This window comes from Trachemys scripta, chromosome 1, assembly GCF_013100865.1.
Source record: "Trachemys scripta elegans isolate TJP31775 chromosome 1, CAS_Tse_1.0, whole genome shotgun sequence".
NCBI classification, from domain to species: Eukaryota; Metazoa; Chordata; order Testudines; family Emydidae; genus Trachemys; species Trachemys scripta.
In genome coordinates this window covers 183,736,066-183,748,817 of record NC_048298.1, presented here as the reverse complement: position 1 = coordinate 183,748,817, position 12,752 = coordinate 183,736,066, and the positions used below count along the sequence as shown (strand labels likewise).

The following is a 12,752-nucleotide window of genomic DNA, read 5'->3' as shown; positions in this document are numbered from 1 at the left end:
AGCTGTTACACTTGATTGGTCAGTTTATCTGTTTGAGTCAGTGGAATTTTAAAGACAATGAAATGCAGCTAAGTACTAGCCAGCATACACCAGATTTAAGCTGGTTTGAAGTCACAGAGACTGCCTATTTAAAAGGTTCTTGGCAGAAACAAGATCTATTTCGGAGGAGCATCTCTTCAGCTGCTTATTTTTCGGCTTCAAACAAAACTGCTTTAGGAACTTGTTGTCCTGCCTTGTCTCAGACGGAAATATGGCCAGTGGTGTACTGCAAATCGTTGGATTGGTAGTTGGAGGCATTGGCTTAGCTGGGACTTTTGCAGTGACTGGCATGCCTCAGTGGAGAGTAACTGCCTTCATTGAAAACAACATTATAGTATTTGAGACCATTTGGGAAGGACTATGGATGCACTGTATCAGACAAGCCAACATCAGGATGCAGTGCAAAGTCTACGACTCCCTCTTGGCACTTTCACCTGATCTACAGGCATCCAGAGGACTGATGTGCTCTGCTTCAGCACTCTCATTTCTTGCTTTTATGATAGCCATTATGGGCATGAAGTGCACTCAGTGCACTGGGAACAATGAGCGAATCAAGGGTCACGTTCTGCTGGCAGCTGGAGTTCTCTTCATCCTATCTGGTATTGTTGTGTTCATCCCAGTGTGTTGGGTTGCCAATACCATCATCAGAGACTTCTATAATCCAGTTGTCAACGTAGCACAAAAACGAGAACTTGGGGAGGCCCTCTACATAGGCTGGGTATCCGCATTCTGTCTCATCGCTGGGGGAGCAATATTCTGTTGCTTCTGCCGTTGTAATGAGAAAACCAGAAACTACAGGTTCTCAGCGCCTTCACATCATACATCTTACAAAACTCATCATATGCAAAGGAAAACTGAAAGCTCATATTCCAAAAGTCAGTATGTCTAGTTGCTTCTTGGTCTTTTAGCTCAGCAAGTCAGTCTTTGTGAACGGACTTCAATGTTCACACTGAACTACAAGTAGGTCAGAGGAAACTTTATTTGTATTTCATACCTTAACTACAGTAGCCATCCTTAAATTCATGGACTATAGTTAAATCTATGAACTCAATCATGGCTAATACTGCAACACGGACAACGTATTATGAAGTTTTATCACAGGAGAAAAAAAAATTACACCTTTATCTTTTTAGATGTTTTAAAGTTTCAATTTGCTTTAAAAATATTTAGCATCCATATAAAAGCAAATGTTTAATTTCTTTTTAATAGTTTTTTGGAACAGGTTTTGGGTTTATTTGGGGGCTGTGTTTCATACGGCAAATATTACAAATGGGCTGAAAATGTATTTTATATCACAATAGAATCAGATTGATTGCTGGGAAGAAATGGAGCAAACCAATTTTTTCTGGGCATAGGGTGATAAGACTGAATAAGGATAATAAAGTACTTGTTTAAAAGAACAATAGCTAAGGGATCAATACATTGTAAATGAAGGGTACTGTGAAGGATTAGCTCAGCATTGAGAGGGAGGCCAAAATGTTTGAAGAATGTCCCTTATTTCAGAATGAAAGTTTCAGGGTAGACACACTGCTCTATATTTACCTAGAAATATTTTTACTGTAAATTGATATCTATTTTGAGATGGTGAAAGGTCTGACTGGTTTGTTTTTAAAAGCGACAGTATTCTACAATGATGCCTCTAAGCACTGCAATGTACAACATGGTTATAACAGTGTTCTGGATCTTTACTGTACAATACAGTCTTTTTTTTTTTTAAATATGGGTATTTAATACAGCCCTCAGACTGCAGTGACTCCCGTGTGGGAAGACTCCTTCATCTGCACCAAGTCCCACTGATTTCAATGCAGAGGTCTGCCCATGTGCAATTTAGTGCAGAACTAGGGCCTGAAGGGGTAAAAAAGCAGGATGTTTCAGTGTTTTAGTCACTGCTCATTTGCAAAATGCAAACAAGATTTCTAATAATGTGACTGTGTACCCCCCCTTATGGAAAATAAGGGAATAGAAACTACAGAGGGTCTACAGAAGTTACTCTAAAATGTAGATGTTTTTAACCAGCAGAGAAGGTGATCTCCTGGCCCCACTGAAATTAGTGGGATGTTTATCTTTGACTATAGTGGGACCAGAATTTTGCCTGTGGAATTTAACAGAGTGTGAGATCCCTGTTTTACAATTTGGATTGGTTTAAATAGTCTGTGGAAAGGTTATAATGCAATCCTGTTTGTATTATCGTGCTCTACCCTTAGGATATTTCTAGCTGAAAAATATCAGGCACCAAATTCTTCTTTAAGGTGCAACTTCCATTGAGCTAAAGAAATCAAAATCCTCATACTGGTTTAGAATTGTCTATTTACAGTTTTAGGTTATGTTTTTTAAGCTATGTCTAAATACACATATTTCTATTTTGCCTCATTATTTTTTAAAGGTGATTCCTGGCTATGTACATACATAATGTGCGCAATACATATGTTATACTGCACAGCTTGCCTGTATTTCTATTACACAGTTTTGTTTATCTTTTATATTTGCAATCCTTCTATTATTTGTGGGAGAGGGCTGTTGTGCTGATTTATTGCACTAGGTGAATGTTGTTCCCTGCAGAATGTATAGCTTCAAACTTCCATTTATTTTGTCAAAAAGTATTATGTCTTTGTGTTTGCACCTTGTTCTTACACTTTCACTCATTCTGTTTCATGGGTTGTAACAATGAGCATAATAAAATCATTTGTTGAGTTCACCTTTTTTAACTAGGATGCAAGGTCCTACTCAAGAGGGTGTATGTATTCGTGTACTATAATTATTTACACTATCATGTGACATAAGTGATGCATACAGTAATTATCTATGAATTTAAAGTAAGAATCTTAAATGCAACAAACAGATAAGTAACTTTTTGTTTGCAATCCAAAAATGTTTGTATACTTAGTATGCTCAATATATACAGTATTATAAATCATTATAACATTTATTTCTGGCAGCACAAAACATTCTAGGCACTGTACAAATACACATAAAAAGACACAGATTTTCAAAAATGCTTAGAGGATTTGGGAGTGCAAGTCTCATCAATGGGACTATACTGCTTTTGAAATTCTCCCAGAGAATCCATACACCAAGCCAGATTACTATACAAGCATATCTACGCTATTTGCCCCTCTCACCAAGTACAATAATATTTATCATGTCTTCAGGACAACCAAAAGAAACCATTTCAGTTCTGAACAGAAAAAAGTCTGTTCATTTACAACAAATCTTTGGTAGTCTGGCCAGACGTCTTCACAGAAGGGAATATATTCAGACTTACTTGTGAACCAACGGTATTAGGAAGGAAATTACTCCCATCTACAGCAGACTGCTTCCTTAGTCAGGAGAACCATACATTCCAAGAGGACAGCAACAGATTGCAAAACCTGACTGCACTGCTCATAATGCAACATTAAGTTTTATTTTACGTAAATGTAGTTGAGTGTTAAAAAGCCTGAGCTTCATGTATGGAAATGCAAAGGAGTTGAAAATCAGAACAAAGTTGTGTGAGCTGAGCTCATAGTTATACCAACTTAAACCAAGATTTTCCAAAAGAGATGCCTAAATCCATGTTTAATCTCAGCTCTTTTGAAAAATCCAGGGACTTCTTTAGAAACCTAATTATGTATTGCAGGCACCAATTTTTTTTAAACCTTGGTCTTGATTAATAATTGTCTCAAAACTTGGGCTGGTCAAACATTTTCCATCCAAACTTCAGTGGAAATTTTTGACGTTTTGTCAAAAAAAGGAAAACTAGAAAACAAACATTACAGCAAAAAAAGTGAACATTTTTATTCTGAATTGCTGCCATAGTAACTCAGGGAAGTTGTTGTTTGGGTGCTTCTTGCCCCTCTACAGACCAGACTCTCGAGCTGGAATATAATTCCAATGATCCACCACCGCCATAGGACTTCTATGAGGCACCGTAGTGGCTCAGGAAGTGGAGGGAACCATGCTGCATCAAGGGATTTGAAGTCTAAACTAAAAGACTGGGAGACACAAGGTCAGCAAATCTGAATCAAAATTTTTGGGTTTTAGCTAAAAGTTTTGGTTCCTGATTTTTTTTTTTTTTTTTTTTTTTTTGGCAGAAAAGTCTAAATTTTATGTGGGGAAAAAAACAAAACAAACAAAAAAAAAAACCAACAACCCATTTTCCAACCAGCTCTACTTGAAACACCAAAATATAAGGATTCTTTCCCCTTTCCTCACTCACAACATTTGGATAAAGGTTATAACAAATAAAACTATTTTATATGTACTTCATTTTTTTCAGATTTGAAATAGAAACTCCATACAGCTTTACTGGTAAACTTTCAGGTACTCTATCCTATAATAGCATATGCTTTATTGTTTATAGATTGAAGAGATTTAGGAAATAGGATGCTTGACACTTATGAATAAAATTCCTGGCTCATCTCTGCCCTGTACCTTGTACATTTATTAATGTCAGTGTAAAGTGGGAATAGAACATTATCAAATCGGTTGGCTAGCATTTTAGGCCTACTTTGCATGGGTATAAAGGACTACACAAAGTGCCAGGTGACAGAGAATAGGGCCTCTTTTGGCTCAGGTGAATGAAGGTTTAAGATTTCATTCAATAACTAAGTCCTTGTCTATATTTAGGATTTTCTGAAATTCTCTCACTGTTGCTCTAGGGGTGGAAAAGTCCCACTGGTGCACCCACTATCATACACTTCTTAGATTAGATCACACAATTTACAGCTAGATGACAAGTGGTAAAATAGCTGGTGACAGGTATGTACTAGTAACCCCAGCAGCAGAGCTGCAGTTTCAGAAAATCCTTTTTGTGGACATAGCCATGTTTGAAGCAGAACCATAATGGGTTACTAACAGCCAATTGAATAAGTTTAAAAAGATAAAAGTTATATAGATGCACAGGCACAACTGTACACCCAAGTCTCAATCATGTGGTACCTTGCAATTCTGTATATGAACAAATTACCCAAGGTATACTGGGAAGTTATCAACTTTCTACAAACCTATTAAGATCACCTGCATATAAAGGGCTGAAATCAGCTGTAAAAAACCATCTGGATTATGCTCAATACCTGCCAAAGCTTTTCAGTGCATGGAGGGGTGTGTGCGTGCGCACACACACACACACACACACACACACCCCAGATTTAGGATACCCTTTCATTTTATAAACAACACAGACTACTGTGGCACAATTGTATATAACCCACCTAAAACAAACTAAAACAAGGCATCTCTAAAATGCTCCTCCTACAGCAGATGGACATATAGGAGAATATTTTCCTGCAATACCCTCAGATCTGTTACCTCCGTTGTGGTTTCAGCATGCTTGTCATGCAACGATTGAAATAACCACAGAGGTTGCTTATGCAAATAAACTGAATATACAACATTATCATCATTTAAATTAACATTGAAGAAGAGTTGGCTAAATAATACTGTAGTGAGTCGGTGTGGCTCCCCTCCTGTCCAGAAGAGGGAGCCCACGTGCCGGCACCAGAGTGGGTGGGACCACCACCCCCTGTCCCCGCCCCCCGGAAGTCAAGGGGCGGGACAGGAAGTATAAAGGCCGGCCGCCAGAGCTCAGTCGGCGGCCAGCCACCACAGGGAGCAGACGTGCGGCCGGGAGCTCCCGGCCAGGAGACCGTCGAAGACCCTAGCTGGCCTGAGCTACCCCGGGCCCGCTACGAGGAGGGGCCGCCGGAGCCCGTTCACGCCCGCTACTGGGAGAATCCCTGGGAGCCTCACCCCACCAACCCCGAGGGTGAGACTGTACCCGAACCCCTCCGCCCCTGCTGCTACCCAGAGGAGCCGCCTGAGGACCGTTGGCCTGACTTCCCGGCAGAGCTACCGGACCTGCCACCGAGCCCCGGCCCAGAGGAGCCCATGCAGGTGGACTGGCCTGAGCCCAGCGCGACGAGCGAGGTAGGATCTGAGGGGGATCACGGAAGTGGCCCGGGGATAGCCGACCCCGGTCCGGCTGCAACTGAATGTGAGCCTATGTCAGTGTGTTGCGGTCTGGATACCCCACTGACCAGCAGCGGCAGCAACCGCTGTTAGGGCCCCGGGCTGGAACGCAGTGGAGTGGATGGGCCTGCGTTCCCCCCTGCCACCCCCACTCACGGGTGGCAGGCATCCCCCTCACCCGACACTCGGCTACAGCAAGCCTAGGCGTGCCTTGCGTGGGCTTTGAACTATTTGCTCGCTCAGCCCCTGCAAACAAGGGCCTGAGCTTACCTGTGTTGGCCCGCCCTGATCCAGGGCCTGGCCTCTGAACTAGTTGCTCGCTCAGCCCCTGCAAACAAGGGCCTGAGCTTAACTGTGTTGGCCCCGCCCTGATCCAGGGCCGGGGCTTTGAACTGTTTCCTCGCTCAGCCCCTGCAAACCCGGGCCTGAGCCAACCGTGTTTGCCCCGCCCTGATCCAGGGCCTGGGCTTTGAACTCTTTGCTCGCTCAGCCCCTGCAGTCAAGGGCCTGAGCTTTAACTGTGGCTGCTCCGACTCTGCACTAAAGAGCCGGAGTTCCGGGACTAACTGACTACTTGTTCCCACAGCAGTGAGTCGGTGTGGCTCCCCTCCTGTCCAGAAGGGTCGAGCCCCGGCTAGGACCTACTACAAATACCTTTAAGCTCTTTGAGCTGCTGTACTGAGATGTATTTCAGTGAGTGCCTTGATTGGAAGACAGTACTTCTAGGGACAATTTCACTGCACCAGCCAATTTGTGTCTGTGATATAGAATCATTCCCAGATAAAGGTAGTCTCTTGGAATTATGACGTTATACACAGCCGGTAAAAAGTAATGTGAGCAACAAAGTTCCCCTTAGAATGGCCCTGTCTCTTTCCCTTCCTAGATATTCCTAGAGAACAGGGTTGTTAGGACCAGAAGAGTTGTTCCCTTCACAACTTCAGACTCTGTATGCCTGCAAGCTTTCATACACTTTTGCTTATCTGACAATGGGCCATTTTCCATTCCATAATCTTTTCTACCTCTTCTCTCACTGTCCTAACGCTATACACAGGGCTGACGAGAGGGGGGGAAACCGGTACAAATTACCAGGGCCCAGTGGTCCGGAAGGGGGCCCAGGACCCGGCTTCCCTCTCCCACCCCCTCATCAGCCCTGTTTAGCCGGTCCACCCTTGCTGGGGGGCCTGAAAAAAAAAATTTTCACCAGGGCCTGAACCCGCTCTTGGCAGCCCTGGCTATACAATATACACAACACTAATAATTAATTGTGACTCAGACACCATATCTTTCTTCTTCCCATAATGATTTCAAATGTTAAGTATTATATTATGTGCTATAGTCTGCAAAAATCAAGGCCATTTCAAAGTTCGTGTGACAGATACCATGGATGATAAAGTATCAGATTCAGATTTCAGCACAATACACTGGGTGCTACTATCTGGTACCACTAGCGGAGCAGGAAGGTCATAGAAATGTTTCTTTGTTGACTCCAGGGTACCCAATGCTGATTAATTCTTTTGTTCCCATTCACTGTACAGGGGTTTGCTACCAGCAGACTGGCATGCTAGTGTGAACCATCACATGCAATACAGGAAACCTGTGTAAGGTCATGGAAGAAGCCCATATTTGCCACTTTGAGAAACCACAGATAATGCAGGATTCAACTAGGTGTCTCATTCTAGACAATAAATAGGGCCAAGCACCTAACAAGTGTGGACACACTGGGCTCAGGATCAAACAGTAGCATACTTAGTCGCAAACAGTATGCCCATCCTTGGATCCAACAGATTCATACGGATTATGTAACAGATCCAGTGCCAAAGCAAAACTAGCTTGCCCTTCCTGTGAAATGCTGTTGCTTCAGACTCCAACACCAGCACAAATTCCATAGTGTCTTGTGCCAGTTGTGTAGCCTGTGCCATCACGACATGACTGGCAAGCCAGTTCAATTATGTACTGTAACGGTTTGATCCATGAGTAAACACTTATTTTAATCACAGAAAATTTTTTCAGTTAATTAGTCTCACATCATTTCATCCAGTACTAATCTGACTGTATACATTGCTGCTAATTCTCATAAAAGCACTCAATGCTGCCGTGCAGGTTCTCCCTCATTTTATTTTCAACAGCAGAATGTGAATTGTTCAATCAACATATTCTCAAAATGTATATTGTAGTTACTTTCCTACCTTTAAGTGTTATCTGTGCTGACCATCACCAGAATCCTTTGGTCTTCTGTTCTGAAGCAGTAAGATGGGATGTCTTCTAACATATCTACCTTTATGAGGACCGTTGCGCTCCACACTTAAATACCAAGGTGACAGGTGCCTCATAAAATGCCTGAAATAGATTAGATAGATTAGACCAGAAAGATCTCAAAAGGATATTGAATATTTTGTCCAGGGCATAAAGGGATCATCCCACAACTATCCAAATGGGTCAGGCTCTGGGAATTCTGAGAATCCCATTCCCATTGCCATTTTTTGGTAGTATTTTTGTTTTTAGGTGTGTTAGTGAGAGAAGAACTAAAAAAAAAAAAAAAAAAAAAAAGGACATACACAGAGTTCATGTAGCAAATTATTACATCTCTTAGCATGCCATCTATGGTTCAGTTCCAGTTCAGCTACATCTCTATCCCACTATAACATGAATTCAGATACAACGCGGCAAAGCAGCGCTCCGGGGGGGGGAGAGGTGGGGCTGCGCACTCCGGTGGATCAAAGCACGTTCGATATAACGCGGTTTCACCTATAATGCAGTAAGATTTTTTGGCTCCCGAGGACAGTGTTATATCAGGGTAGAGGTGTATTTGTATACAAGCAATGAACAACACCTAGTCTCTCTCCTCCCACTTTTTGCTTTTCCTTTATTCCTTTCATTCCCACAGGGTTCAACTAACAATAATTATCCTATTATTGGACAGTATGTAAGTATAGTTGGTATGGTAACATTTGTTTTACACACATATGGTGTGATATCTTCTTTAGGAGGTAACAATCTAGAAAAAGCATTAAAATACTTAAGATGTTTTGGATGTAATGACACAAAATGGCATGTGATACATTTTTCTCAAGTTTTTCTGGGAGTAATTTATCTCCCACACAAGTCATATTCTGACCACCAGAGTGTAGTTTTATGCATGACCTCAACAGCTGACCCTCCCCCACCCCAAAAAAAAAAAAAAAAAATCACAAGATTGTAACACTTAGCTTTCAGACAATTCCAGTAGACATTATAGATCAGGGCACTGGGCATGGTAAGTCAGAGTTTGGTATCTATTAAAGTTGGCTGAAAATGTTTGAACAACCATTCCCCCCCAGAATAGCCTTTCAATACCAGTGTTGATATTTTCAATAAAAATATTAATATTTTTTTAAAAAAGGGAAAAGATTGTTCTGTTTCAAAGTCTGTAAAATTTTGACTTTTTTGGTGATAAAATAAAACTCATCAAGCTCTAAAGAGCTACTGTATAAGTGAGAAGCAGTGAAGAGATCAAGGTCCAAGCTTACTACTGCAGGCTCCATATCTAGGCCTCTATTCAAAAGTCCATCTCTGAGAAAGTAGTATCCTGCTTGAAATTAGAGCCGGTGTCGTTTAATGCTCTATGTACGAGACTGGGAAGCAGGCTCCTACGTCTGAGCTCTAGCCTCAGCTTTGACACTTCTCTCTGAGGCTTATTAATGTCCCTGCCTCACCTTCCACAGCTATAGAATAGGGGCAGTAATTCACATCTACCTCATAGGCCTGTTGTGAGAATTAGAGAATGTTTTAAAAAAAAATGCTTAGAACTTCAAGAGCACTATCCAGGTGTTAAATATTGTATCTCCATCAAGGAGGTTTTAGGTCACTCTGTGGTTCCTGTTGCTAGACTCAAAATTATTTGGCCAGTGCCCCCTACAGGACTTAACACACAGGTATGTAAAATCTGTTTCAATGCTCAGCTCACTTTGCAAAGCACTATTTCCAGACCCTCCTTGGTCTGTTAGAATCTGAATTCGTAGTGGTAGGCTGAGAGAGTTTTTTTTTCACCCCTTATAAGCCAGTGAAGGCAAAATCATTTTATTATGGATCTTATCCTTATTTTTAATAACTTAAAATACTTGTATAAGCACCTTTGGCTGTAACTAAATTTAAAAATAAATATAAAAATCAAGGAATGCATTTGACCTCTCACACATATGTAAGCAGAGTCAGGATGAGCTCTACCCTGACATCTGGTGGTGAATTATGGCGAGTGTGGAAAAGAACTCCAAGGGCTGATCTTGTTTGCATAGGCACATCCACCCATCTGGCATGAGACAACAGCAACTGAAAGTGGTTACTTTGGCTGGTGTGGGATCCCCAGTTTCTCCGTTATTGGGGCAGGAAGAATAAAGTTTTGTTACCCTGATTCTGTGAATCAAGGCCAGTGGAACTATTGTATGACAGAAGGACTTGCCATTAACTAAGTAGCACTTGCTTGACAAGGGGCATGGGTTACAAAACCTAGTGAATTGAGAGAGGTTAGGTATTTGTACCTGGTAGCGTGGGCCCCCTTTGTGAGCCTGAAACACCAATTGCACCTCCTCCTCTCTCCACTGTTGAATGTCAGAGCTAACTTTAATTCCATTAGGAGTCTAGTTGCAGGCTGCTGAGCTGAATTCACTTCGGGCCAATAGTGCACCAGCACGGGGGCTCCCCTACTACTAGCTGAAATCACAAAAGAGCTTAAGTTACTAAGAGCTGAGATCACTGAGTGCTGTGTTAACTAGTGTGGGAGCCTGAAGCTATATTGCTAAGTGGCTGGCAGAGCAGTTTGCGGGGACGGCTGGAGGAGCAGCTGGCAGAGCGGAGCCTTGCGGGGACAGCTGGAGCGGCCCAAGGAATGGCAAGCGGAGCGGAGCCGTTTGTGGGGACAGCTGGAGCGGCTCACAGGTCGGTGAGCGGAGCAGCTGGTAGAGCAGAGCAGTTCATGGGATGGCAGGAGCGGCTCGTGGTGAAGGCTGTGGCAGAACCCCACAGCAAGGCGGCCGCTCGGCCTCGGATCACGGAAGATGCCCCTTAACACCCTGCACGCCCCCCACCCCTTTGAACTCTGGGGCTGGACTGACCAGAGACAGAGACTTTGGGGGTTGTTGGTTTCCAGAACCACCAGGAAAGGACACGGCCCAATTTGCTGGGGTGGGTCTTCGCTGATGGTTTGGTCTATGAACTCTAGTTGTGGTGTTTTCCCAATTTAATGCTATGTCATTTACCTCATGATGTTAAACATTTTCTGCTACACCGAGACTGTGCTTGCAAGAGGGGAAGTATTGCCTCTTTGAGGCGCCCAGGGGTGTGTGTAAGATTTCCCCAGGTCACTGGGTGGGGGCTCGAGCTGGTTTTGTGTTACGCTGTAGGGAGGGGACCCCTCTGTACTGAACCCGGCCCTTGCTGCTATCAACTAGGCCTGGCAGAAGGGTTACACATATATAAAGCTGACAACTCAACAATTATTACAGATAGCTCTTAGACAGCACTTTATGGGCCAGATCCTCAGTTGGTGTGCATTGGCATAGTTCCACTGCCTTCCGTGGATCTACACTAACCTAAAACCAGCTGAGGATCTGGCCATGTATACCAAAGAGTTGAACTAACAGAAACTAATTAATCTCCATAAGACTCAAGTGTAGCTATGTATTATCAACTCCAGTCAGGAATGGGAAAATGAAAGAGTGAGAGGGGTTAAACCCCAGGCCCAAGTCAAACCAGACCACTGGCAAGATTACAGCTCAGGAGACCTGGTTCATAATCCTCTGAGCAGTCCATGTTATATATTGTAGGAGGTATCCATAGCCATTAATCCATCATGTAAGTGTTGTCCACTTAGAGAACAGGCAAACACTGTAATATGAATGAATGAATTAATTAGTGCCTCGTTATTTTGTTGGAGAGCTTTTCTTCCCTGCTAGTGTCCACTAGAAGAAGTTATTGTAACAGAATACACTCACCTGCTAATAGGAAGTCACAGAGAGGTTATTTCCTGTCACTGGCCTTTCCTTCTAGACTCAAATGAAAAAGCTATGAAATGATGCCAGCTCCTTGTTTTGGTGTCCTTATAAATTATGCATCTGTTTAGGTAAAGCTTTGATGTTGACTACAGTACTTGAGCTTACTCTACATAATTCTATGATAATACTTTTACATTGATCAAAACCAGGAGTCACTGTTAAAGGACTACAGTAAGTGCCTACTAGTTTTTCATCTAGGGGAGAGCAAAAAGCATGTAAGCCCCACTTTAAATGCAATTTTAGATTTCATCATAGAAATAATTGTACTGATCTAAGTTAGGCAACATTTTACATGACAGAAATTAAGTCCTGCGCTAACACCTCATGTTCTGCATTTCAACACAGATGCAGTTTTGCTGTGGAATAATTAACCTTGTAATTAGCTTTCTATAATGGAGACCCTGACACACACTTAATTATAGCATCACTAAGGAGCAATGAAGTCAAGTAGGATATTCCTAGATACACCCTATCTAGCCTCTCATTGGCTGGAAAGCTGTTGGACCTGACTGTGAAGTGCTCTAGTCAGAGGTCTTTCAAATATCAAAGCAGATAAATAGCAGGTCCTTCTACTCAGTCAGCAATGGACTGCTGCCTATTGAACTTCAGAAATACAAATTGAAACTGCTTCAAAGTCACTTTGGCACACAAGCTCTTGCTCTCGATTTTATCTCCCAGAAACCCTGCTTTGGAAACACGCTCCTGTGGACTATCTTTTTGTGCACCTGTCTCAGAAGAAAT

At 42.5% G+C, this 12,752-nt stretch overlaps 1 protein-coding gene across 1 annotated transcript; it reads left to right on the top strand.

The window, feature by feature from the left end:
• The first annotated feature begins 250 nt into the window (after positions 1-250).
• LOC117871136 (claudin-8-like) lies at positions 251-928 on the top strand. The gene has a single exon (XM_034758814.1). The coding sequence runs from the start codon at positions 251-253 to the stop codon at positions 926-928; it is 678 nt and encodes a 225-aa protein (XP_034614705.1).
• Positions 929-12,752: the final 11,824 nt, after the last annotated feature.

Coding starts and splice junctions, on each gene's coding strand:
- LOC117871136 (XM_034758814.1), top strand. CDS start 251: ATGGCCAGTGGTGTACTGCAAATCGTTGGATTGGTAGTTGGAGGCATT.